Source organism: Megascapheus bottae, chromosome 8, assembly GCF_031878675.1.
Source record: "Megascapheus bottae isolate mThoBot1 chromosome 8, mThoBot2.hap1, whole genome shotgun sequence".
NCBI classification, from domain to species: domain Eukaryota; kingdom Metazoa; phylum Chordata; class Mammalia; order Rodentia; family Geomyidae; genus Megascapheus; species Megascapheus bottae.
This window is the reverse complement of record NC_143516.1, coordinates 23,092,779-23,120,537: the sequence shown is the minus strand read 5'-3', so window position 1 is coordinate 23,120,537 and position 27,759 is coordinate 23,092,779. Positions and strand designations below refer to the sequence as shown.

Below are 27,759 nucleotides of genomic sequence, written 5' to 3'. Positions count from 1 at the left end.
TCCCCATTCCTTGAACAGCTTTTTTTTCCCCCTCTGTGCACAGCTGGTATCGAGTCAAGGGCCTTCTGCATGCTAGGTGGGCATTGAACCACTGAGCTATATCCCCAGGCCTTCCACTCATATTCTACAAGTACTTTATCAGTGCTCAATTTTCTAGATTTGGAGTGTTGAGAAATAAGGAGCCAGGATGGTCTTCTCAAGGAAGCTGACCTCCAAATCTGTAAAAAAAACAACACAGCAAGAGTGAGCAGAAGAGAGCTGAGCTAGTAGAGCTTTGGTCTGTAGCTAGTCACGGCTATATACCAAGACCTTGTCCCAACAAAAATAAATAAGTAAATATATAAAGAACCAGAAATGTATATGTAGTCAGAAGAATCTGACAATAAAAAGACTCAATTAGCAAATGGTTTCAGATCACATATTGTTTATGTAAGTTTAAATAATATAATTTTCAAAATAAATATTTTAACCCTCAGTTTGATGATACTGTTTTATAAAGATGCATGTTGCTATTTTGGCTTAAAGTGGATTGTATTGTCTTACAGATAAATCAGATATAAAGAGTTAATTAGCCCACAGAGGTTTTGTTGCTATTGTTTTTTTTTTTTTTTTTTTTTTTTGCCAATTCTGGGCTTGAACTCTAGGCCTGGGTATTGTCCTTGAGCACTTTGTCTCAAGGCTAATGCTTTGCTACTTGAGCCACAGCACCACTTCTGTTTTTTTCTGTGTATGCAGTACTGAGGAATTCAATCCAGGGCTTTGTACATGCTAGGCAAGCACTCTACCACTAAGTCATACTCCTGGTCCAGAGTTTTTATCTTGTTGTTTTTTTTGTTTTACATTAAAATATGTGTTTATTATTTCTGTTTATTTGATTATCACAATTTTCAAGTTCTGCTACCTAGAGAAAAACAGTAGAATAACTTGTATAAGATCTCAGTGAAGTTTGAGATCTGTAGCATAAATATCTCTTATTTGACATAGACAGGCAGTTGGATCATGTTTGTTGATGTCCTGCATCATTTCGTACATTTATTGGTGATACGTGTGTGTGTGTGTGTGTGTGTGTGTGTGTGTGTGTGTGTAAGTCCATTGACTAGATCTACTGGAGAAAAAATATATGTATACTTATTGGACTTTTTTTTAAATTTAGGAATGGACCAGACTTACTGTGATAAGGTGGAATATATGACTGATTATTTTTCCCAAATAAACTTCTATATGTATGGAGGGCCTGCTGCTCGCATCAGGAGTCGTAATATTCCTGAGGACTTCTTTACTTGTGAGTATGGAGATAGCCAGCTGCTGAAGGAGAAAGGTAAAAGTGGAAGTGCAGCACAACCTGGGCGCTGAGACCCTAAGAGATCCCAGGATTATTAGGGCCTGGTAACTTTGGTGGAAGGTTGAACAGAAAAATGAGGAATGCCCATGTTGCAGTATAGTTTTTAGTTTTTCTTGAGAAGCTAGAATTTTAGGCATGAACCTATTATTATCATATGGCTATTACTATAGTTTTAAATATTAGAGTAAAAAAATCATTTTGTTTGAAATCATTTTTAGTTTAATCCTGCCAAATCATAGCCATTCATAAAGAAATATGCATGCAAATTCAGTGAGCCCACGTTTTTTTTTTTGCGGTTATCAAGTATCAATTGTAATTCAATTTGTTTCTTTCTTCTGAAACAGTTAATTCTGAAGACATCGTTAAGAATCTCAGTGTAAGTACACAATCTCCAAACATAGAGCTACTATAGCAAACTTATTGACCTTATTTATGTATTTCAGAAATTTGAGCTACTTGTGATTTGGGTATATGTAGTTCTGTGTTTTTGAGTGGGGAGATTGAGAGGGGAACTCATTAAGTAGCCCAGCTTAGCCTAGAACTTGTCCTCTTCCTGCATCATTCTCCTTATGGCTGAGATTAAAAGTATGTACCACCATACCCAGTTTCTAATTTAATTTTTACTCTCCATCAATACATGTGTTAGTTGCTTTAATCTTCTGCTACAAGAAATGAGTTGAGGTTCACAATGGAATAAATTCCTAGTTTTCATGAAAAGGGCTGAGGCCTCACTCCTGCAGGCTGTGCTAATGGGCTTCTAGCTCTCTTCCATTTCTGTGTGACTGGATGTCTTCAATAGCAAACTCCAGGCTTTTTCAGGGCAAAAAATCTTATTACCTTCTAAATAAAAGCACAACTTAAAAAAAAATTGGTTTTCAATCCTGGGTGTTCAATCCTGGGAAATGCAAAGAGAAAATTCCAGCAAAATTAAAGCAACATTTTCAAAGTAGGGTTCATTATTCTGTCAGAAAGGCCTAGAATGTTCTCTTGTGATTGGTTTTGTTTTCTTGTGACTGTGTTTCTGTGGTGCTGAGAATCCAACACAGGGCTTCATGCTTGTGACCACTGAACTCATATTTAGCCCTTTATATGATAGCTTAAATACTCACAAATACCTACTTACTATATGAAATCCGTAAGTATGTCATTGCTTAGAATGAAATTAAAAAAAACACAAAGGAACGCATGGAGCACGAATGGTTAAAGAGAGTAGTAACCTTTGGTAATGCATCTTTAGAATGTTGCCACTTTCTCTTACTCCTTTTACCAATATTCAGATCTTGAGTAAAGTGATAGACAATGTTGCCCCCTCTTGGTAAAGTCATGCATTCGATGTTTATGCCTTGTGAGAGGGTAGTACAGAATTTTCAACATGGACTCTAAAGTCTACATGATGGAATTTCCCTCTCGTTTCTGAACAAGGCTGTGTTTGAAAGTTTCTTTATAGTTCCATTCTTTATTTCCTCATGTACATTTTACATGACGAGATACCAGTGCAACTTGCATTTTTACAGTTTTAAAATATTGCCTATAGTTCCTTAAAAAACCTCAGAATTGTATAAAATGTCCTCCCACCTGTGATGAAGCTGTTGAATTCTTTTTGTTCTGTCCTTTCATAATCTCTATATAGCTGCAGTTCAGTTGGTTGAAAGGACATCTCTTATCAGATGAGTGCCAAGTGTAGAGAAAGGGACTGCCATTGCCTAGAGTACATCATTGTCAGGATAATGGTTCTTAGGGTGATGCTGTTCTGGTGTCTTACAATGAGCAGTTCAACATGATATGAACTGGCAACTCTTCAAGTTCCGGAACATGAGCCGTTCCGTCAGAGGCATGCCCTTTACCTGTGCCTCTTTATGGGAGCTGGCAGTCAGTATCTGCCATCATGTGCCTGCCTGAGAGTCGATAGCATATTGGCTTAATAAGGAAGTAATAAGTAAGAGCGATGGCCTGGAAATGATACCAAAACAAATAAGAGGAAACCAGGCAGAAATGTATGCGTGGGGCCAATATTTTTCTCTGTCTTGTTTTAATCTCTCTCGACTCTCCCATTTATTATATTTCTTTTACAATTTATTTTTGTAAGTTGTATTTTATCAGTTCTCTTTTTTCTCATACAAATTGAGTATGAGATAATGACACAGGCTTGTTAAGATAGATGAGATACTGTGGGTTGAAATATGTAAGAAATAAGGAAATTGGAGACATTTTATTTCTTGATATTCTTACATGATTTTATCCTCTCATTCTTTGAGGTCATGAGATAAAACTTTGAGAGTTATATCTCATTTCTTCATTCTTTTTGCATGGCTAGGTGCCAATGTGATTTTCATATTCTGTTTTAAAATATTAAAGAAAAAAGTTTTATAAAATGCACTTTCCTTTCTCAAGAATCCATGAACATTTTACAAGTATAGAGGCTACAACAGCTTGTTAAACTGATATAAGCAAATGGCATTTAAAAGGTAAAATGAATCTATTGGAAAGGCATTTGGGGGCAGTTAAGCTGCTTTTTTCATTTTTGCCATTATCTATAATCTGTAAAGTTGTAGTTGTCATTTAGAAATATTTGGGATTTTTTTGTCAAAAAAGAGGAGACATTTATTGTGGTTTAAGACACCCAGGAATACAATTTTTAAATATCCAACACCAAATAGTAATTTGATATCACTTAATTATTGTTGTAATAATAAAAGTAATATAATGTGGGGATTAGATGATAGTTTCAGCCATGTTGAAAAGTTTAATATCCCCATTTATTTTTTTATCAGTTGTGGGGCTTGGACTCTGGGCCTGGGCACTGTCTCTGAGCTCTTCAGCTCAAGGCTACTGCCCTACCCCTTGAGCCATTGTACTACTTCCAGTTTTCTATTGTTTAATTGGAGAGAACAGTCTCACGAACTTTAGTGCCAGGGCTGGCTTTAAATTGTGATCCTCAGATCTCAGCCTCCTGAGTAGCTAGGATTACAGGCGTGAGCCACTGTGTCCGACTCTAATATCCCCATTTTACTGAGTTTAATCCCTGCTAAATAAAAAAAGAATGTTCCTAGAGAATGAAAAATTTAAGTAGTTTGCATGTCTTGTGTTTCATGGGAGAAATGTTTACCACCTTTTCAGTGCCGAAAACTTAACCAGCATTTCAAACCCTACCTGACTCCTGACTTGCCCAAACGATTACACTATGCCAAAAATATCAGAATTGACAAAGTTCATCTCATGGTTGATCGACAATGGCTGGCGTTAAGGTCTGTGTGTTTATTTACTTATAATACATGAAGCAATATCTTGTTTTTTGGATGTATTTAATCTTATCTACTGTTACTATCATGAGAATTTTCCTGCCCAACTAGTATTTCCTTGATATTGTCCATGCTTTCAAGCACTTCTGCATTTGAGATTGTTTCTGTTAGTTGTGGTCTTAGCATCCTAACCTTCACAGTAGAGGTGAGAATGGGAAAGAAGATGGAGACTGTTCTAGCCACTGATCCAGAGATGTCAGCAGAAAAGCGCTGCACCCATACTGCCATCTCCTAAGGCAAGAGTTTGAATAAGGGTGACACCAGCCATTCTTGCCCAGGCTGGGAGTGAGTGAGTGAGCGAATGGATTTTTTTTTAAGATCTTAGTCATCTTCTCATTTTCATAAAAGATTTCTTTAACCAATTAGTTGTAACCTTTATCATTTTTTTCTAGTTTTAAGGATAATCTAGGCTGATCACTAAACATTTTCAAGATTGAAGTTAGATAGTTAAAACAAAGTAAGACCATCCTGATAACACTATTACAGATAATGAGTAGTTTCATGGATCCAACAAAAAATTCAAATGATTGCTATGTGTGTATGTGGGTCAGGTTGTGTCCTGGACATTTAGAATAGAGACATGATTCCAACTCTAAGAATTGTAAATTCAGTGAAGAAGAATGATACTAAGCCATGGAAAAATACATATGCCAGTTCTGGTAGCTAAACAAGAGCTTGTCCTTTGTTTATTTCATTTCAATATTTTTACGTATTCATGAACATCAGTGATAGAGACCATATGGCATTTTCCTGGCCTCCCTTACATGTATGCATCCTAATGACAAGAGGCCAGAGACGCAATGGCAATAAAGTGCCTAGACTTATGTACTTGATAAAGAAAAAGAAGGTGAAGAGGACAATACACACACACACACACACACACACACACACACACACACACACACACACACACACATATATATGCAGGTTGAGGAACTAGCAATTTGGCAGAACCTGTTTAAGATTATCTAAAGCAGTGCTCAGCTATGTATGTAATTCCAAACTAGGCCACTAGATGGCACTTCTCTCTGTTCTTGGGATCAGAGGTGGTGTGTGTGTGTGTGTGTGTGTGTGTGTGTGTGTGTGTGTGTGTGGTATTAATATGATTCAGAATTTTTTTAAGTCCTTATACTGTCAGCCACCATACTGTAGTTCACTCTGGATAACATTTTCTAAAAGCATTTTCCTAAAATAAAATTAACCATTTAATAGGTTAAGTATATAGTATGAAAATATATTTGTATTCAAATGGGAGTATATCTTCTAAATTGTCACTGTTAGGGGCAAATTAGAAGGTAGGAGGTCGTGATATAGAATAAAAAGGGATATAGAAGAAGTTCAGCCACTGTGCTATCTCTAAGCTTCACAAATCAGTCCCCAATTTCAAATGCTTTTTCGTAGCATGTAGTGAGATCTGAAAGAATAACCCCCACTCAGATACTAGTGGGAATGGGAAAATTAGCCTCTAAGGCTTTATTTTTCTCATGTATTCTACCACTTTTGACTTATAAGGTACACTAACTTACACCATTAGGAAATTTGTATAAACGCTTAACAAGAGAACTCTTAATTGAAGACTATTTCAGTGATATATATATATCTAGAAATGACAGCTTCCATCCTGCCCTGGAGATCTTCCCCAGGGTGGGAAGTAAAACAGACAGATAGTCACACTCTAGGATGATAACTGGTGTGCTAGAACCAAGTACAAGGTTCAAGGAAACAAAGAGATGACGCCTCATGTGGATGTCAAGAATCATCAGGGAAGGCTTCCTGGCAGCAGTGGTTCTGTCCTGGGGTCTAACGATTTAGGATGGATTAAGGTAAATGTCCTACTGCATGCAGTTCAAGATACACAAGAAAGTAAATGAGTAGAACCTGAATTCTTGTTCAGTTTGCCAGTCCCACGGAGAATTTGTCACCAGGAGGAAGAGAACTCGATTTCTCTCTAGATGGTATCATTAGCTTGCCCTGCCTTGGTTTATTTAAGAGTCTTGTTTAGCTCTTTCTTTAGATCTGCCTAGAGCAGCTGGTCATTCTTCAGGGAGAAAGACTGGAGAAAACAAGGCAGCTTCTGAGGGCGAACTAGATCCCAGCAATTACTAGCAATGGCCTGTAGCTGGAATGGCTAGTGAATGAAGCCACTGTGCATAAAGACCTCATCCATCATGTATAAGTAGGAGAATCCTGAACTTGAAGAAAGGAGAGATGAGGTTGCTTTTTGCAAACCGAGTGAAAATGATATTTCAGAGAGTTTGGTGTGCTACTCTATGAAGCAGGAGAGTCTAGTACTAGACTTGTTAGAAAAGTATGCAGTTTTTTTATCTTGTTCTATCAATTTATAAAAAAATTATTGGGAAACAATAAAACATATGAAAATTGCTATAGTGGCATCCCCAAGACAAGCAACGGAGCTTTGGGCACAGTGTGACTCATTAAAGTGCACTTCATCAAGAAAGTAGGATTGGTTCACCTATGACTCAGATTTTCCAGGATGGTCTTGCTTATTCATATCGAGTCCTAAATGTGTACTCAGTAAAAGAGGGGTTTGCATTTCTGTCCGTTGTTAACAATGTTTGAAAGAGAAGTATCTAGGAACTCGAGCATAAAAATGAACACTTATGTTGTTGGTAGAGAAAGTCCATGAAAGTCCACTATGGCTTAATTGACTATATTGTATCATCTTACCACATTGGTCTGAGTGTAATATATCCTTTCTTCATAGGAGTAAAGCAAATACAAACTGTGGAGGAGGCAACCATGGTTATAACAATGATTTTAAGAGCATGGAGGTAATGTGCTGTTTTTTTTAACTAGACACTAGTTCTTCAGTGTGGTAGGCAAAGTCTAAAGCTCTTGAATCTTGAGACTTCCTGGGATGTGGCCCAATGGTAGAATGGTTCCCTAGCTTGCATGAAGCCCTAGGTTTGATTCCTCGTTACCACTTATGTAGAAAAAGCCAGAAGTGGTGCTGTGGCTCAAGTGGGTAGAGTGCTAGCCTTGAGCAAAAGAAGGTCAGGGACTGTGCTTGAGTTCAAATCCTAGAACTGACAAAAAAAGAGAGAGATCTTTGTGAACTTCTGTTTTAAAATGAAAGCAGAGACCAGACGTATAACGAAGGAAGAAATGACTTGGTATGCTAGGTTCAGTGCGATCAGGGATTAGAGAAAGTAAAGGAAGAGTGAGTTGGGAAAATTGGTATTGTTTTGGAGTGCCTCGGGCAGCATGCAACTGTAAATCACCAGGAGAGCTCAGTCACTGGGCAACCTTGGAGTAGAGACTTGAAGAAGGGCAAGAGTCAGCCTTGTGGATACATTGTGATAACCTAATGTATTGGACCTAAGAGCGTAGTGAGTTGAACTGGGGCTACTATTTATTTGGAAGGAAGAAGCAAGAAGACTCTTGGATGAGTTAAGTATGAAATGTTTGTCAAAGATGCAAACAGAGATGTTAAAAAAAAAGAGGGAAACGAAGAGCTTTTCCTAGAGATTGAACTTTGAGTCCTGGGCATAGGAATGATTTAACATGTGTGCCACGAGGCTGGACATAATGGTGAATACTTTTGGTCCCAGTAAACTTGGGAAGTGGAGGTAGGAGGACTGAGGTCAGAAGTCAACACGCCCAAAGTGCAAGACCCTATCTAAAAATCAAGCGAATGCACAAGGGACTGGAGTCATGGATGAAGAGGCAGCATGCTTGCCTAGCATGTGAGAAGTCCTAATTCCTAGTCCCAGTGCTCCCCCCCAAAACAAGAAACAAACACATCCAGCTCAGGAAGCCCCTAAATCCTAGGTGGATTGTGTAGAAAAAATGCCCAATGTGGAATGTAGGGAAATTCTGTTTGAAGATGCTGGGGAGGAAAAGTTCTTAGCAAGAAGATCTAGGACTAGAAGCATCAAGGTAGAAGAGAAAAAATTCAGGACTGTGTGGAGCCCAAAAAGCTGAGAAAGTACACAGAGGAGGTTATGAGAAAAATGCAGTTTTGCAATCTGATCATTTTCTCTAAAGTTTTATTTACATGTGTGAGTACACACTGCTTTCTACATCAGAAAAGGTTAGACTTTATGAATGTACTTATTAACATTGCCATGGTGGGTTGTATCTTTTTAAAATAAATCTGGAAAATCTCTGCATACAGAGCTTTTCTATCAATTAAGGTGCTACATGATGATTAAACTAATAACTAATGATTGTGTTTTTAATTCTCTGATGAGTATCTTGGGAATTCCTACCAACTGAAAAGAGTGATTTGTCCATGCTCTATACTTTCCTTCTAGCTTACAGTAGAAAACAACTCAATCTATTATAAATAATATACATTCTCGTTGAGTATAAGCCAAAACACTTAAATCTTTATCTCAAAAGAATGGAGAGACAGGTTTAAGAAACATAGGGATTAAGAAGCTGTGCAAATATTAATACTTAAAACATCCTCATTTTTGTCATACAATAACATATTTGAGCAATGACACCAAAGGAATGTGTGAATATAGAGTATCAAGTGATGAATTTCTAATACATATTGCTGAGATATGGAATTATGCTGATAAAAAATTGTCCACTGTTGTTTGCAACCTTTCAGCCTGTTGGCATGTGGGGCTGTGGGAAAGCAGAAAGAGACAGAAGTCAAAACTTGATGGATTATATTTTCTGGGGGTTAACAATATCACAAGAAGCCAGAAAAGAAATCCTGACAAAGCAAGAGTCTTGCAGAAAGAAAAACGTGTCTCTTTCTACACTTACTTGTGAATTTAGGTCTCCTCTAGTAACAATATTTTACTGTCGCCACCTAGGCTATCTTCTTGGCACATGGCCCCAGCTTTAAAGAAAAGATTGAAGTTGAACCATTTGAGAATATCGAAGTCTACAATCTACTATGTGGTAAGTATATGTACATGAACTCAGCAGCAAACAGTGGCTAGCTTGCAATAGACATAATGTGAAACAGGATAAATGGGATCTTGAAGACAAGATGCTTTGCAGTAACATGATGAAAAGTAGCTAGAGTAGAGGCATTTGCTTGTAACTCCAGGGATTTCAGAGGTGGAGACTGAGAGCATATTGCTGCTGAGACCTCCCATCTCACTAGATAAATTGGGCACAGCTGAGGGTGTAGAGATTTATCTATGCACCTAGCTACATGGCAGGCATAGATAGGAGGGTCACAATCTAAAGCTGTCTCCTGGGTAAGGAAAATGAGACCACACCCTAAAATAATTGAAGCAAAAAGTAAACAAACAAATAGGGTTAGGGGTATAATTCAAGAAGTAGAGTACATACCCAACAAGTCCAAGATTCTGAATGTAAATCCCAGTATCACCAACAAAAAAAGAAAGAAATAGGGAAGAAAGGAAAAGAATTGTTTATTATCGAGAATCCTATAGTCACAAAAGTGAATGCGTCCCTCTGGGCATGGTGATATATGCTTGTAATCCCAACACTTTGGAAACCAAGACAGGATCTTGAGTTTATGGCCAACCTTGGTGGCCTGGTAAGACTGTGTCTCAGAACACAGCAAAACAAAACAAAAAAAATGAGTTATTTTTTTTGTAATGATAATCTTTAGGTCTTGGGAAAGCAATCTCTTCTATTAGTATATGCTAATTTGATATAATAAAATTTAGAAAAATAAAATAATACTGCCGACTTTTCAAAGGCAGTTAAAACACAATCTTTGTTTGTTTGTTTGGTAATGATAGAGCAGTCCTCTAGCATAAAAGGATGATAAGCATGTCTTATATGGGCACACATTTATTATACTTGAAGTGAAAAATTTGTAGAGAAGTAGGTTAGGGATCCTGTCCTACTCTAGCATCTGTGCTTGTGCCTATTCCATTATGTTCACTGAGCGTCTGCCCTCCAGGCAAATCAAAGCTGGAAATAAAGTAGTCGGAAACAAACTGACCATAGCTGTTTCTCTTAATTGTCTTACTGTACCATCATTACTAAATGTGACTTAGAAACAAAAAGGCTTCCACTTCCATGATGTAGGGACCAGGTGTGTGGCCTAGTGGCAGAGTGCATACCTAGCATACACAAAGCCCTGAGTTTGATTCCTTGGTACCATATACACAGGAAAAGCTGGAAATGGTGCTGTGGCTCAAGTGGTAGAGCACTAAGTCTTTAGAAAGCCCAAGGATACTTTCTAATTTTGAGCTACTTTGAATTTTTCTTTTTTAATTAGATCTCCTACGAATTCAACCAGCACCAAACAATGGTACCCACGGCAGTCTAAACCATCTTCTGAAAGTGCCTTTTTATGAGCCATCTCACCCAGTGGAGGTGTCCCTGCCATCTAGGTGTGGCTTCACCGGTACATTGCCCACCGACAGTCTAGACTGCACGTGTGCTATGCTTGAGAACGTAAGTAACAGCCTCATGCATCTGCAGAATGCAAACAGAATGAGCTATGCATCCCAGTAGTCAACACATGGGTTTGTGTTCTGCCGTGGGTTTCTACTAAGTCCATCTATGTGGTGTCTCTGAGCTGTCTCTGGAGATGCAAGATTATAGTGCATATGTTATAAAAGGAACCACATGCATAGGCTTTGTAGTTTTGAAAGCACAACTGGGGAAAGAATTATTAATTGTATCGTGAGCTAACCGTCTTGACCATTCAAAACAGCAATCTTGGAACTCTGGTTTTCTTTTTCACAAATCATGCACAAATCAGGTGAGCATATTTGGGTAAGTAGGGAAGAGGAGATAGGGATGGTAACGTGGACTTAGGCGCCATTACTAGAATAGGTGGTGCAGGGCATTTCGTTGGGTAGCAGTGGAGACTCTCTGGGAAGCAGCAGTTGGATGCTGGTGACACTACACAACCTCCTGGTCTAAGTGCAAAAGCAACACTTCAGATCGCAGCAGAAACCCTTACATTTTCTAGTTTTCACAATAACATCATACCTGCACATAAAGAAATAACCAACTAAAAGAGACTTGAAAGTGCAAAAGTTCAGTGAAACATCTCAATAATAATAAAACTATAGGAAAGACCAGAGTAGAGATATGAGATTATTATGCTACATTGCCATTACCATGTAACACCTAACATCACACTTTCATGTTAGGTGTTCCATTTACTGCTCTAGATACCTGTAATGAAGGCACTATTAAAAATTAACAATAAAGGTCAGGTGGAGTGATTCACTGCTAGAATCCCATCTACTAAGGAAGCAGAGAATGGGAAGACTGCAGTTAGAGTCCAGCTGAGGAAAAATTTATCAAGAACCCAGCAAAACCAATAACCTGGCTGTGGTATTTCATGATTGTCATTCAAGCTACATAAATGGAAGGATCTCAGTCCAGGTGAGCCTGCATGAGAATGTGAGATGTTATCTGAAAAAAAAAAAGAACTAAAGTGTAAAAGAATGGGAGAATGGCTCAAGTGAGAGGGTACCTGCCTATCAAATGTAATGTCCTGAGTTCAAACCCCACTACCACCCAAAAGTGATTAGTAATAGATAGATTTTGTTCATCATTTTAGAGATAAAGAAGGCACACAAAAGTTATGTAAATAGTCTAAGGTTGGCAGACATGACTGAAAACCCAGAGCTCTCCTCTGCAAAAATGCCTCTCGCTGCTCTAGCTATGGTTCCAGGACCAGCATCTGCCCCACTTCCAATCTGAACAGAGTTGATACCCCATGTTTCCTGACTGTGAATCTACACCTTAACACTCCAGGTCCTCCCACTCAGCTGTCCATTCCAGCTCGGGTCAAAACCCTTTGATCGTTACCAGTTACGTCTCTGCAAAGTCCTACACACACAAACACAAACATGAATCTCTCTGTCTCTCTCTCTGTCTCTCTGTCTCTGTCTCTCTGCCTCCCTCTCCCTCCTTCCCCCCCCCCCCTCTCTCTCTCTCTCTCTCTCTCTCCCTCTCTCTCTCTTTCACACACACACACACACACACACACACACACACACACACACACCACACACACACACATAGAGGTGTGGAGGTAAGACAGTAGCATTTCTGATTACCCGAGCAGTGACAGAATTGCAATATAAACCAATTTAATCTGGGTCCATTGTTCAGTCTCACAATACTTTATGTGATTATTACAGGAATAATCTTGACTGCTCTCTGCATTAATCACTGTCACTTACTTCCTCCTCTTTCCCTCTCATTATTTTGCAGGGTACTCTACTGGAACAGACCAATGAACGGCTAAATCTCAATCAAGAAGAAAGTAAGTCAGGAGTTACGGTGCTATTCAATATTGAGATTGAACAAACACACTGCCTTTTTATTATTATCCAAAGTAAACTCACTGAGACTATTGAATGTGGAGGTTTTTTTTGCCAATAAATAAGAGGATAAAAGGGATAGATGGATGGATAGATAGGTAGAGAGAGAGACACATAGTATATAGCATAGTATATAGTTAAGTATCATTTTGGATTTTGATGTTTTTAGTTACTTTGAAAAATTTATTGTAGGGGCCGGGAGTTTGGCCTAGTGGTTAAAGTGCTTGCCTAGCATGCATGAAGACCCGGGTTCAATTCCTCGATACCACATACATAGAAAAAAGCCAGAAGTGGTGCTGAGGCTCAAGTGGTAGAGCTCTAGCCTTGAGAAAGTCCAAGGACAGTGCTCAGGCCCTGAGCTCAAGCCTAGGACTGGCAAAAAAAAATATATTGTAAAGGTGGTGACGTACAGAGGCATTAAGAGTTACAGGAGTTGGGTAATGAGTTCATTTCCTTTATAACAGTATCACCACTCCCCCAATCTCTCCCAATGTTTCCCTTCGATTTCTCTCCCTCCCTCCCTACCAAGTTGTCTAGTTCGTCAGCAGCAGGGTGTCTAGTGGGTGTCACTGTTGCATTATTCACCCTTTGTCTCACTGTTTCTGCACTTCCTCTTCCCTGCTCCAAATCAGATAAACTTATATACAAGACAAAGGGTGTAGATATCAAAAACAACTACATAAGGAAATATGCAAGAGAATAAAGGAAAGAAGAAAGGATAAAAGAACCTCACACTCTTTTGAACCAGCTGGTGGCAGTTATTCCCTGCCTAGCAGCATTTACTAATGCCATACTTATTTATGTTATTGCATTTTAGTGACAAACACAATGAAAGTAAATTTGCCATTTGGGAAGCCCAGGGTTCTACAGGAGAATGAAGATCACTGTCTGCTCTACCACAGAGAATATGTCAGTGGTTATGGGAAGGCCATACGGATGGCGCTGTGGAGCTCATATAGTGTTCCTGTGCCGGTAAGGCCACTGGTCGGCAGACCCATGGGGGGTGAAACAACAGTGATTTTTCCATGTTGAATTCTGGTTTGCATAAGAGACCAGAGAGAAAGGCCACATTCTTATAGCTTCTAGAGAAAGGCTTTTGGAAGTGTTATATGGGTATGAAAGAGGAATCTACTGTCGTTTGCCTGGAGAAATAATTGGCTCATTGGTGAGGTAGGTAAAAAGCCTTCAATTTATAGCATGCACAGAGCTACTCTATTGTTTTGGTAATCTCAAGCATATGTTTGGTGGGTATTCCCAAAAGGTAATTTCCTTGATAAAAGAAGGACTTGGTTATCAGAGGTCACAAAGGTGCGCGCTCTCTGTCTGTCTGTCTGTCTGTCTGTCTGTCTGTCTGTCTGTCTCTCTCTCTCTCTCTTTCTCTCTCTCTCTTTTCAATTGCGTGTGTGTGTGTGTGTGTGTGTGTGTGTGTGTGTGTGTGTGTAAGATATGGAGAGAGAGACGGAGACAAAAGCAGAGGCAGACACAGACAGACAGAGAGACAGAGAAAAATCACTGAACATGACCAAGGGGTGAGTGCATTTGACTTGGCATATAGGCAAGTTTCAACACAGACAGTGTTGAATGGAGGTAAAAGGAGGAGGAAAGGACACAAGAGGGACAGAAAACTTTCCTAGGAGATCTCTAACACAGCTGGAGGTTCAAGCCCCTAATTGTGTTTGTCATGATATCTTATTCTGAGCAGCCTTCTGTTATTTTTCTTTAGTACATAAAATAATAAAAAATAATATAGGCTTTGGCTTTGCTTATTTAGCAAGCATTTACTATCTTCTCTGTGTTATGAAAATCACAAGGAGCACAATGTGAGAAGATATAATCCTGCCAAAAGAGATCTAGTGCAATAAGTTAGGCTGTGTCATAATCCTTTCTAGGTTGAGAATCTACTTATTTAAAACCTCTTTCCTTTTCACTATTTAGCAAAGTTTCACCCAGTGGTGCCAAGACAGATGGCTATCCATCAGAAAGAAAATACCAGATCCCTACCTCACACCATACCCCAAACTAAATTGCCAATAGATTTGTAGACTTAAACATAACTGGCAAATCTATAGCTTTCTTTGTTGGCAGTACTAGGTCTTGAACTCAGGGACTTTTGCTTGTTAGACTGGTGTGATATCACCACACCTCCAGCATGCATACACCTCCAGAGTTCACATTTTTCTTTGTGCATATCACCTTTGGATATAGTTTCTCAGAACAGAACAACATTTTTCTTTGTGCATATCACCTTTGGATATAGTTTCTCAGAACAGAACAACAACAAATTACAAAGTAATTTAGTCTGATTAACATTAACATGTGACAAAAAGACATCATAATGAATCATTTCTACTATATAAAAAGAACAAGTGATGACCATCTAGAATAGTAATAAGGATCCAGAATGGGTAGTAAATTCTATAAATAAACAAGAGAACAAGAATCTGAGTTAATATATAGATAAAATACAGGAGACAAACAATTCAGACATATTAATAGTCATAAAAATGTAAATTAGTCTGCCCAAACTCAGTCCAAACACTGCTTCGAAGTTGGAGGTGGTTTTAGTTAAATTATTTAGCAACATTGGGCTGCCCAGCAAGTACTTATTGAATGGAATGGATTGGAAGCTCCAGTCTCAACCATTATTTGCAAAAACGTTAAAAGATAAAACAGTGATGTCAGCATAAGGGCAAATAAATAATTAGGGTGCTTTATATGGGGAGAGAATATAGTATTTTATGGATGGCAAACTATAACTATCATGATTTTTATTCCGGGTGCCAACACTTGTATAGAAAAGGAAGTCACTGGTTGTATCTAGTTCATCTGCTCTTCTTGTTCCCATTCAAGTTTATGGAGAAAATTAAGCATATTTTCCCACCATGAATTAAAACTGGGTGTGTTTTGAAAGCCAGCTCTGTAGCTGACAAGGGCTCAATTGTGGTCATTTGTAACAGAACTCAAATGTTTGTTTCCTAGTGAGGGCAAATATTTCACTAACAGTTTACCTGAGTTCATCATCAGAGTGGTGTCAGCATTGCTTTCCTCTTATGCACAATGATCATCTTATTCTTCAAAGAGTGATGGATTCAAGGTCTGACTTATTATTATTCAGTTTTTGATTTTGAAAAATCCTAGCAGGATATGTGGAGTTTAAGGAGATATTTATGTCTTTAATACTTTCCCTGGCTGTCTTGCATTCCTGAATTTATATGACCTTGGGTGGAAACCAAAGGCAGAGAGATTTTAACTTGGATTCAAGCTGGGGACCGAATACAATTCTTCTTTGTTATTGTTTTAAAACTAGCTTCTTTGTTACCAAAAGATCCAGTCATTTTTCTGATCCCACAGAACTACTTGTCTATTTCTCTCTCCATGTGACAGGATGGAATTCTAGCAATTTTCTGCTTTCTAATTCAGAAATTACTTTGTTCATGTGTTGTGGTTTAAGAAAATTACATATAAGGATGTTTTGAGATTCACATAAAAATGTTGTAAATCAGCTCTGTGTTTGAAAAATTGGACTTTAAATAGGTACTTTTTTTAAATTCAGGGGAACATGGGTCTAATTGGTTTGTGCTTTTAAGTTTTATGGAGTTTTTGTTTTTTTTGTGGTTTCAGTGGGTTTTCCAATTTTTGTTGTTATCTTAGAGGAGCTCTGAGTAAGTAACTTGAAATCAAGGTTCTACAACAACAGAAGGTCAGGCCTTCTGTGGGCTTTGTGTCTGGACCTCCAGTTTAGTGGGTAGAAGTAAACTGGTTTAAAATATTTAAAACAAAATAAATAATTTTTAAATAAAATGACCAGGAATTGTGACTGTTGTTTAGAGTAGCTATTTCAGAAAAGGAAATTTTAGTACACTACCTAGAATATACACACAAATATAATGTGTATAATATGTATATTGTGTTATATATGTTTGTATTTCCCATATTACTGAGTCATTGAATTTTCTTCTGACAAATCCTTTATTGCTGAGCATTTGACAATGTACACACAGTGTACATTTAGATTAATTGTAGCTGTGGGAACATAAATCTCCCTTTTCCCTTTGCTTCTAAGTATTTTGTGATCTTTGCAGAAAAGTGATCTTTGCACAAAATGTTTAGTGGATTTTCTGGAATCAATAAAACTAGTCAAAGTTTAAAAATTAATTAATTAAAAAGAAGAATAGAGTATAATATTTCCCACCTTTTATTTTCCCCCTTGGTTGTGGGTCTTGAACGCAGGACCTGGGTGCTCTCCCTGAGCTCTTCAGTTCAAGGCTACCACCCTACCCCTGGAGCCACAGCACCACTTCCAGTTTTCTAGTGGTTAACTGAAGATAAGAGTCTCCTAGACTTTAGTGCCTGGGCTGGCTTTTACCCATGATCCTCAGGTCTCAGCCTTCTGAGTAGCTAGGTTTACAGGTGCACCTTACCCAGCCTACCACCATTTCTTTTTTCTTTTTTCCTTGACTGAAGGCACTGAGATAACGAGTGGTTCCATAGCAAATCATTGAAATTTTTTAAAAAGGCTTTTGGTTATGAAACCTTATTACTCACATTATAAATTACAACCTAATCATGTTTTGTGAGTATTTAAAAACTAGGGCCGTGATTATGTCTCCAAACATGTTTTTTTAATTCCAGTAGTCATTTTCATTGTTGAAAAGTATCATACAAACAGACATACAATTAAAACAGTAGCTAGTTATTATCTTTACCACCAAATTAGATTATAACTGTCCCATTTTCAAATAATTATCTTTTAGCTTTCTATTCTGCCTGCAGGTAAGCAGTATCTGTCACTTCCTGTTGCTCAAGTTCTATTTGGTTGTCACATTGAGCCAGAAGTAACAGCATCTTGCTTTCCCATCTATGCTCAATCTGACTTGTCTGGAGGGAGTTTGAGAGGTAGGGGGCCCAGATCTTACACCAGTGTACAACTGGGTTCTCCATACTCGTTTCCTGCCTTTCTTGTGCCTTCAGAAATGCCATTGCCTCTGAGGTGATGGCAGAATGAAGCTGTTAGCATGTGTGTTGAATGGTGGTAATGGCCTACCGACACCTTTTGTCTTGAGACCAGGACTCAGGAACCCGAGATACCATCCTCACTTTCCATCTAGGGCACAACCACATCTTTATAAGAGGGGATACTTGGTCTTTCCTAGTCTCAGAGCATAATTCAATTTCAGTAGGTGAGAAATATATCTCAAGATTTTCAGTGACAGCAAATATGTAACCTTTTTTCTTTTTTGGTCATTGGGCTTCAACTCAGGGCCTGGATGCTGCCTCTGAGCCTTTTCACTCAAGGCTAGCTAGTGTGAGCCACAGCTCCACTTCCAGTTTTTTGGTGGATAATTGGAGAGAGTCTCATGGATTTTCCTGCCTGGGCTAGCTTTGAACCATGATCCTCAGATCACAACCTTCTGAGTAGTTAGTATTACAGGCATGGGCCATCACCACCTGGCTTGTGTAACACTTTTTAAATACTTTCTAACTATATGTCATCCTGGAACATTTCCTTCAACCTAATATGTATGCCACTCAAGGAAACTAGTATATACATTGCTCAACTAAATTGTTGAGTACAACTTTTACAGCCAGTAACTATAAATTACAATAACATGCCTGTTCTAAAATTTTCATTATGTTAACAGATATATTCATTTCAATATTTATGCATTATAGAAACATGTTTCTTTAACTACAGTTATACATTATATATTTCTTCCAAAATGTTTACTAAACACTTCAGCTATTAGAATGAAATAAAGATGTGTGTTAGAAAATATCACCCTTACAACCTTATGGGAGTTTATGGGTCTGATTCAGTCAGCAGTTAGAATTTGCCTGTCCTGGGGTTTGAATTTAGGGCCTAGGTGTCGCCCGTGAGCTCAGGCTCAAGGCTAGCCATTTGAGCCACACAACACTTCCAGTTTTTTCTGAGTAGTTTACTGGAGATAAGAGCTTCATGGACTTTCCTGCAAAGGCTGGGTTTGAACCATGATCCTCAGATCTTAGCCTCCTGAGTAGCAAAATGTGAGCCACCAGTTCCTGGTTTGGGCTCCTTTTTAAGACTCTTGGTTGATCACCTTATTTCTAACCCAACAGAGTCCCTCTTGTCCTTAGGTCACTCTCAAGTTTTACCCTTCCTACTGTCACAAAATTGATATTTTGCATAAAGCTGATACATTGTACTTTACCCCAGCCTTAGACTTTTGATAGCTAGTGCCTACTGGTTTATACAGGTTACTGTTTGTTCATTTGCTTTCCAACTCTTAAATATTTTTGTCCTCTTATGTCTCTTCAGTGTGACTTCCCTTTCCATGGGATTTTAGAAGAGAGCAAAGACAAACGTCCTTGTTCAACCAAGTTGATGTTATTTGCCTCTCGTACAATGTTTTCCTACTGGAATATTTCATTTTGTTCAGGAGTTTAAAGTCCCTGAATGACTTTTCCTGGGCTTGTCTTATCTTTACCTCTCTCCTATTCTAGACTGCAGCCTGGTTTTGTCTTGTCTTTGACAATGCTGTAGAGGGTGCATTGTCTTTTCCTATATTAATTAGTCTTATATATTTTAGATACACATATACCTTTTTTTTTTACTTTCAACACAATACAGTGAGTTAAGGCAGAATATATTAATTTAACCTAGCTTTCCTTCTTAACAAGTTATTTCAAATCTGTTAAGAAAAAATACTGTGGACAATAGAGATCTAATAAAATCGCTTTAAAAATGTAAACAAATGGGTGGGAGGCATGATTCAGGTGGTAGGACGCCTGTAAGAGACTGAATTTGAGTCCTTGTCTCAGACAAAATAAAATTAAACAACAATATAACATTCACTTACTTATGGTCATCAAAATATGATGATTGTGTAGTACATTATTACCTTTAGTACTGATATTAGGCAGCATATATGTAGAGTGCTCTTGGTGAGTAAAGTAATGTATTCATCTTTATATAGTATTACAAAGAAAATTTAAAATTCTTCTGTTTCATAGTGAAGCATATCTACAAGCTTATTTTAATGCAAACATGGTAAGTATGTTCAAGATGAGAGGCATAGCTCAAGCTTAGAGTGCTTGCCTGGCAAATTTAGAACCCTAAATTTAATCTCTAGTACTGCCAGAAAGAGAAAGAAGCATATTTATGTATTTAGACAAATGCAACCTCTCGGAATTACTTTTAAGTTGGTTAGATTTTCTTTTTCCACTAAAGAAATAATATAGATAATTCATATTCAAATTTCTAAAGCAGTGCATATTTTGCCTTTTTAATGCTTATTATGTGTATGTAACACCTATCATCACATAAATCCTGTAAAGGATTTCAGGTTTGGGGTTTTTAAAAAAATTTTTTTAAAGCAAGACCAACCATTATTCCTCAGCCCTCAATTCAGGATATACTCTGCAAATATTCCATTTTGAGGCTTATTGGATTTGCCCTCCCAGTGTCCCCTAACCAGAAGTGAACCACAGAAAAAAACATTGCTGAAGACATCCATTTCCACTGCATGCGTAGACCTGATTCACTAAGAAAATAAGAAGAGAGTAAATGAAAAACACCCTAGGGAAGTTACCAACCAAATAAGGAAATGTGGAAAGCCATGACTGTGGGCGTAATTTTTTTCCCCGGTTTCTCTCTTTCAGCAGGGAGACACATCGCCTGTTCCTCCCACAATCCCAGACTGTCTGCGGGCTGATGTCAGGGTTACTCCTTCTGAGAGCCAAAAATGTTCCTTCTATTTAGCAGACAAGAATATCACCCACGGCTTCCTCTATCCTCCGGGTTAGTAGAGCTCTTTTTTAGAGCAATAGCTTAGAAAGCTCTCATCAGCTGGATTTGGTCTATTCCTTAAACATATACTGGCCACCCAAACTACCTGCTTGGGCCAAACTAGCTGTCCAAGAGTTCTCAAGTGGTTGTTGGCTTGCCCAAAGCAAGACAATAGTTAACATAAAGACAAATAGATTTCTCTTTGGGAATCATAGATCAGTTTTAATCTGGCCCAGATGTTTAGAGAGATGAGTTTGGCAGCTTTACATTTACATTTTAAATGAAGACTCTTCGGAGAACAACACAGCCTCTAAAAAAATATTTATTCTGGCTGCTGCCCAATCTAAAGTCTCTGTTGAGAATACAGCTGCTTTCCGTGAACAGAAACCAGCCTGGGCTACCACTCATGCCGGTATCCAACAACTTCAAGCTGTAGATTAAGCTTTTTAAAAGTGTTTGTGTTTTGCTTTGTTTTATATTTAAAGATCCCTCCAGGGATCTTAATAAAACCAGTGTGATTTTTCTAAAACCTAAGTCCTTTTCTTGCTCATCAAGAAAGGAAATTATCATGAGATTCACAATAACTTCAGTTTCTGAGAATAGAGTTTTTCTTTGTTGAAGACAAATAATTCATAACTTAGAGATTCTGAGATTTTGGGGGAAAAAGATTTTAATGAGAGCAAATAAGATATATTAAATCAATACATATTGCATATTACATTACATATTCAATTCTTAGATTTAATAAAAATCCATTTGCTTTACAGCAAACAGTAAAAACTCTGACAGTCTCTATGATGCCTTAATTACAAGTAATTTGGTCCCTATGTATGAAGAATTCAAAAGTAAGTATGTATTTAGAATATTAAGTTTGAAATGCCTATGTGACTCTCCGGATTTCAAAACTCAACCTATATTTGATTATTGCCATTTGTTACTGATACTAAAGAGTCATCTTGTTCTGTTATTTTAAATATGGGAAGAGAGGATCATAGTTTCTTTTCAGCTTCAACTCAGAATGACTTGTTGGCCGGGAGTTTAGCCTAGTGGTTAAAGTGCTTGCCTAGCATGCATGAAGACCTGGGTTCAATTCCTCGGTACCACATATAGAAAAAAGCCGGAAGTGGTGGTGAGGCTCAAGTGGTAGAGCTCTAGCCTTGAGAAAGTCCAAGGACAGGGCTCAGGCCCTGAGCTCAAGCCCAGGACTGGCAAAAAAAAAAAAAAAAAAAGAAAAAAAAAATGACTTGTTGCTTGAATTCTGAAAACTTGTTCACAAACAAAACTGTAGAGTTATTTACAAAATGAAATTATACTCCCACTGTAATTAAACAAAGTAAGTTTTTGTTCCCAGAATAATAATAAACACAATGTCTGGTTCTTTTGTTTGTTAGTCATGGGGCTTGAACTCAGAGCCTGGGGACTATCTTTGAGCTTTTTACTCAAGACTGGCACTCTACCATATTGAGCCACAACTACACTCTAGTTTTGTGGTTAGAAAACTAACCGGAGATAAGAGTCGCATGGACTTTCCTGCCCAACCTTGCTTTGCTCCACGATCCTCAGATCTCAGCCTCCTAAGTAGCTACAAAGACCTATGTGAGACACTTGCACCTGAATCTTTGTTGCTATTAGTGGTGGTGGTGGTTGTGGGGCTTAAACTCAAGGTCTGATTGTTGATCCTGAGTCTCTTTGTGCTCAAGGCTAACGCTCTACCACTTAAGCCACAGTGCCTTTCCCAGTTTTAGAGTGGTTAATTAAGAATCTCACAGGAACTTTTATGCCTAGGCTGACTTTGAACTGTGGTCCTCTGATCTCAGCCCCCTGAGAAGCTGAGGTTACAGGTGTGAGCCACTAGTACCCAGCTGGATCATTTTTAAAACTCACTGTTCTCAAAGTAACTCAGCCTCTATGGAGAAATCTGGAGACATATTTGACTATAATTTCAAGTCCACAACTATAGAAACAAAAATAAATCATCTTTATGCTTGCTTGTTTTTGTTACATTGGCTACAGAATTACCTCATCAATATTGATGTTCACAGAAATAGAATTTGATGCTATTTAAATATACCCATCTATATTAGAAAGCAGCTCCCATATTCAATAGAGGTAGATACTTCTGACAGCCTGTTCTTTTACTTGTAGAAATGTGGGATTACTTCCATGAGGTTCTTCTTATTAAATATGCAGTGGAAAGAAATGGAGTAAATGTCATCAGTGGACCAATATTTGATTATAATTATGATGGTCATTTTGATGCTCCAAGTGAGATTACAGAGTAAGTATTTGACTCTGACTTACAAATAAGGTGTCATGAGAGGAAAATTCTGGGATTCTAAATAAGTTTTGTGTTCTAAATATTACATAGTATATTCATATTCAGATACTATTGTCTATTTTAACCTAGTCTATCTAAATATTTAACAAAATAATTATAATGCAAAACTTTTAAGCTCAGAACAGAAAATTTCCAGGTAAAGTTTAGGAAGTGCTTTACTTTCAAAATTTATAAACTGAAGGATAAAGATAAAATATTATTTTACAAAGCCTAAAAAGTTAAGGTGACTTGGTATATTATCAGTAAATACATATATGTAACCAGTCCAATCATAAGACAAGTAAAGACTATGTTTACTTTTGAAAATTTCAAAAAATAGTGAGCAATTATTTTATGTATCTCCCCAAAGATGATATAAATAGATTTCAGGTAGAAAATTAGTTCAACCAAATTATACATCTGAATACTACACTTGATCTCAACAGGTTGCTGAGAATTCACTCTGAAGGTAGTACATAGCAATAGAGCTTTCCTCCATTTCTTCCTCTGTTATCAAAACAGAGGACTGAACTCAACACTCGTAATATCTCAACCTAGACTCTATCAGCAAATTTCTACCTACACCTTCTAATAAAACAACATATGTGATTGCTCCTGTTCCCTGGTTCTTATTTCATCATTTATTGATTCTCTCTTTTATCATTTTCTAATTTGAACACATTTTTGGCATTTTGCTACATGGTAGGTATTTTTCCATGCATTTATCTATATTTCATTTACAAAACAGTCTTATGTGAGGTTCCACTAACCTTCTATCAGAAATGAGAAAAACAAGACTAAAGAGGTTAAATAAATGGTATAAATTCTACTAAGTCATAAGGTCAGAATGTGGAGCCAGACTGTCTGGACTGTCTATGTTATAAATCACAGTCATATATTTGTACTTACAGCAGCTCATATCCTTTTTATGGAGTCATAGTAAATCTCTTTATTTTTGCATGAAAATTATTTACATTTTTATCTGAAACCATAGCACTGCCCTGTCAGTTGTGGAGGTTTACTCCCGGATCTATGCTCTGGAGCTGACAGTTTTGATGATCTCTTTATTAAAGTCGAGGGACCATGGATTAGGCAAGATCAGTCTAGTGGAATGACCTGACAGTGTTGGAATCATGGTGCCTTTGTTCCCACCTCCTATCCTATTAGAAAACACCACTGTGAAGAATGAACTGCAGAACACAGGAGGCAGAATCCTATGTTTCCTTCACTGCATTTTGCATTTCCCCATATTGTTATAGTAAGGTTATCTTTGGCCTATAAATCCCTTTCAGGCTGATCGAAATTGAAGCAGATGGCAACCATTGTGTACTTTTCATCTACTGCTTTCGTGCACTCTATTTTTTATTTACCTTGGCATTTCTTTGAAATTATTTAAAAATCTTTATAATCTTCAGGAGCAAAAGTACAGTACTATCAAATTACCCTCTTAGGCACGTAGCAGACACTGATGTTCCCATTCCAACTCACTACTTCGTGGTGCTGACGAGTTGTGAAGACAGAAGCCACCCTCCAGACAACTGCCCTGGCTGGCTGGATGTCTTACCGTTCATCATCCCGCATCGACCCACCAACATGGAGAGCTGTCCTGTGAGTATTTGCTGGGGTGGGGGGTGGGGAGGGAGCCCTCTGGGCCTGAGCATACCATGGCATACCATGTGGCAAAGCTCTGATTTCGTAAAAGTGATTCTATCTAAACTATACATTTTATGTCCTTCTTGGGTGTATGACATACAAGGGACTTCATTTTGAGCTTTACTGTCGATGATACATATCTATGCAATTAATTTCAGTGATGTCTGCAGATGTGAACATGAGGATTTCTATCTTCTACATGCCTTAGATATTTTCTTTGTATATGTAGTACGCATGCTCGTAATGGAAGGAATGATGTCATTAATTTTTTATTGTGGACACAAATCTTAAGGTCCTATTGTAAGCCTGGCATTAATTTTTTTTCTCAATGAACACAAAAGTATAGAAATCCCAACACCTTAAAGGTAAGTGGCAGATCGACTTTACACAGCATACATGTAGAATATAAGAGAGACAAAAGAAAGAGGAGGAAGTAAAAGACTAAGAATAAATTAGTTTAACAGTTTTTATTTTAACAGTAGCCTACCTAAAAAGTTTTGAACCAAGCCAAATTATGTGTAAATAATCACTTCACTTCTATTTGATGTTCTTCACATAAAAACATCAATAAATTTCAATTTTATTAAGTACACAGTATCATAAGCGAAAAAAATGAGATATATCGCATTTATTTATCATGCTTATTTATCTATATATGGTCATTTAATAATGCAACCATTATTTTTAAAATAAAGCAATTGAATACTAAGAGATGTCACAAAATCAACATCATTTATGAAATATTGTTGTGTTAGGATTAAAAACACATTTGGCTGGAAGTTATGTAAAGGTGGAAACTTATCTTGATCCCAAATGCTAAACAAAATGTGAGTAGCTTGGGAAGAGTAGGAATAGGGTTTGTAGAATAGAGAGCAACCGGTGAGTCATAGCACATGACAGCTCCAGGAGTGAAGGAACTCACAGATAAATCAGAGACTTTCATTGCAGGTAATTAGGTAAAATCTAAAGAGAATAAGCTTGGAGGTGGCTCAGGTGGTAAAGCATCAACCAATGAGCGAAAGAGTCAGAAACCAGTAGGGTGTGGTGGCTCATACCTGTAATCCTAGCTACTCAGGAGGCTGAGATCTGAGGATCAAGGTTCAAAGCCAGCCTGGGCACTAAAGTCCATGAGACTCTTATCTCCAATTAACTACTAGAAAATGGGAAGTGGCACTATAGCTCAAGGGGAAGTGTGTTAGCTTTGAGCTGAAGAGCTCAGGGACAGCACTCAGGCCCAGAGATCAAGCCCCAAGACCAGCAAAGATATAAAAGGAGAAATGAGAACTCTTCTGAATGTAAATAGAATGGCTAAATTTAGGCATATCAGGCTTGTGCGAATGGGTGTTCACATGAGAATTCTTATTTTCTATGAAATGCTAGAATTAAAGCTTAGGGTTTGGGGCAGATTGAGAGTCACGTCTATTCTTGCAGGTATTCAACAATGTGGCTATAGGTATCATATAATATCTTCTGAGATGTATTGGCACATAGAAGCGAAGCAAAATATGAAAGGGCAGAGAAGGAGTAGGAAAATCACTGCAGGATAGCAAAGGAGAAATTCTTCTAGGAAGGTGACATTTTAACTGGGTCTACTGATAGGATTTGAATGGACTGGTTGGAGTAGTGTGTCCCTCACAATCCTAAAGTGAAGCAAGAAGAGTTTCTAAACAGGAAATGATCAGGAGATGTTTTAAGTGGAATTTTCTTCCCATTTTTTTTTCTCATCAGCACCTTGTTCAGTTAAAACAAGAGCAAGCCATCCTTTTCCACTTCCTCTTCTGGGGGCTGGCATTGAATACAGATTAGTGTGGTACTCTTAACCACAGAGTGGTGGGAACGATAGCCAAGGTAGCCAGGGTGGACTTATTTGAATGATATGCAATGAAAAGACTGCTTGTCCTTGCTGATCTAGGCCCATGTGACCTTCTGTCAGAACTTGTGAAAATGAACTTTTCTTTTTCTTTTTTTTTTTTTTTGAATTTTGGGAGATTGAACCCAAGGCCTTAAACATGGCAGGCAGATGATCTACCACCTGGCTGTACCACGATTCCTCAAAATAAATTTTGTCTTCTTTTGCATGTCATACACCTTCACTCCCAACTATTCACATCGAGTATAAAGCAAAACAAGTAGGCACTGGTAGCTCTTGCCTGTATTCTATCTACTCAGGAGGCTGACATCTGAGAACAGCAGGTCAAATCCAACATAGGCAGGAAAGCCCATGAGACTTTTATTCTCCAAGTAACCAGCAAAAAGCAAGAAATGGAACTGTTGCTCAAACGGTAGAATGCAAGTCTTGAACAAAAAAGGCAAGTGAGAACTTGAGTTCCTGAGGGCAAGCTCCAGTAATGGGAAATCTCTAACAAATTAAGCTCTATGATAAGGGAATACAATTCTTGTATTTGTATGTCAGGGAAAGAGATATAATGACAATATATTTTATAGATGGTGGAAGCATGTATTTAAATATCTCATAAAGCCTCCACATAGATGGGGCTGCTATCCTGCATTTAGGACTGCAGTCTCGCCTGCTTGTGGCTTCTGTTTAGGTTAGATGGTGCAACTGACTTCCTTTGTGTAAAAATTTGAGCATGAACATTTCATATAAATAAGTATGTGTGGTACTTATGGTTGTTAATTGAGACTTTAGACAAGGAAGATTATTAGGTATTCTGTAAACATTTAATCAGCTGGATAACAAATAAGCTAGAAGAGAGATTCTAGGAGGGGCCAGGAGTTTCTTTTAGTGGTAGAGGTTTGCCTAGCATGCATGAAGCTCTAGATTCAATTCCTTTGTTACCACAGAAAAAGCCAGAAGTGGTGTTGTGGCTCAATTGGTAGAGCTCTAGCCTTGACAAAGTGCAAGGACAGTGTCCAGGCCCTGAGTTCAAGCCTCAGGACAACAACAACAAAATGGGAAAGAAGGCATCAGAAATAGGAAGTGCTTTACATGAAAGAATAGAGATACCTCTGTACTGGTTGTTTATTGTATCCCAATTCCCTATAGCCAAGTAATAGAATCAGCTGAGGTATTTTGCAAGCAATGGAAGAATGAAGAAAATGGGATATACATACATAAAAATCAAGCAATATTCTGACACAAAGAAGAATAAAATTATATAATTTGC

General features: G+C 37.9%; 1 protein-coding gene across 1 annotated transcript in view; it reads left to right on the top strand.

The window, feature by feature from the left end:
• The window catches only part of Enpp3 (ectonucleotide pyrophosphatase/phosphodiesterase 3), a 69,096-nt gene that overhangs the window by 39,232 nt on the left and 2,105 nt on the right, over positions 1-27,759 (top strand). The window contains exons 13-24 of the mRNA XM_090338113.1: positions 1,154-1,282; positions 1,687-1,718; positions 4,460-4,587; positions 7,367-7,433; positions 9,435-9,522; positions 10,826-11,004; positions 12,787-12,838; positions 13,714-13,868; positions 20,535-20,673; positions 21,429-21,506; positions 22,807-22,939; positions 24,430-24,586. Coding sequence (XP_090194239.1) covers positions 1,154-1,282; positions 1,687-1,718; positions 4,460-4,587; positions 7,367-7,433; positions 9,435-9,522; positions 10,826-11,004; positions 12,787-12,838; positions 13,714-13,868; positions 20,535-20,673; positions 21,429-21,506; positions 22,807-22,939; positions 24,430-24,586 — 1,337 coding nt within the window. The remainder of the gene's footprint in view (positions 1-1,153; positions 1,283-1,686; positions 1,719-4,459; positions 4,588-7,366; positions 7,434-9,434; positions 9,523-10,825; positions 11,005-12,786; positions 12,839-13,713; positions 13,869-20,534; positions 20,674-21,428; positions 21,507-22,806; positions 22,940-24,429; positions 24,587-27,759) is intronic.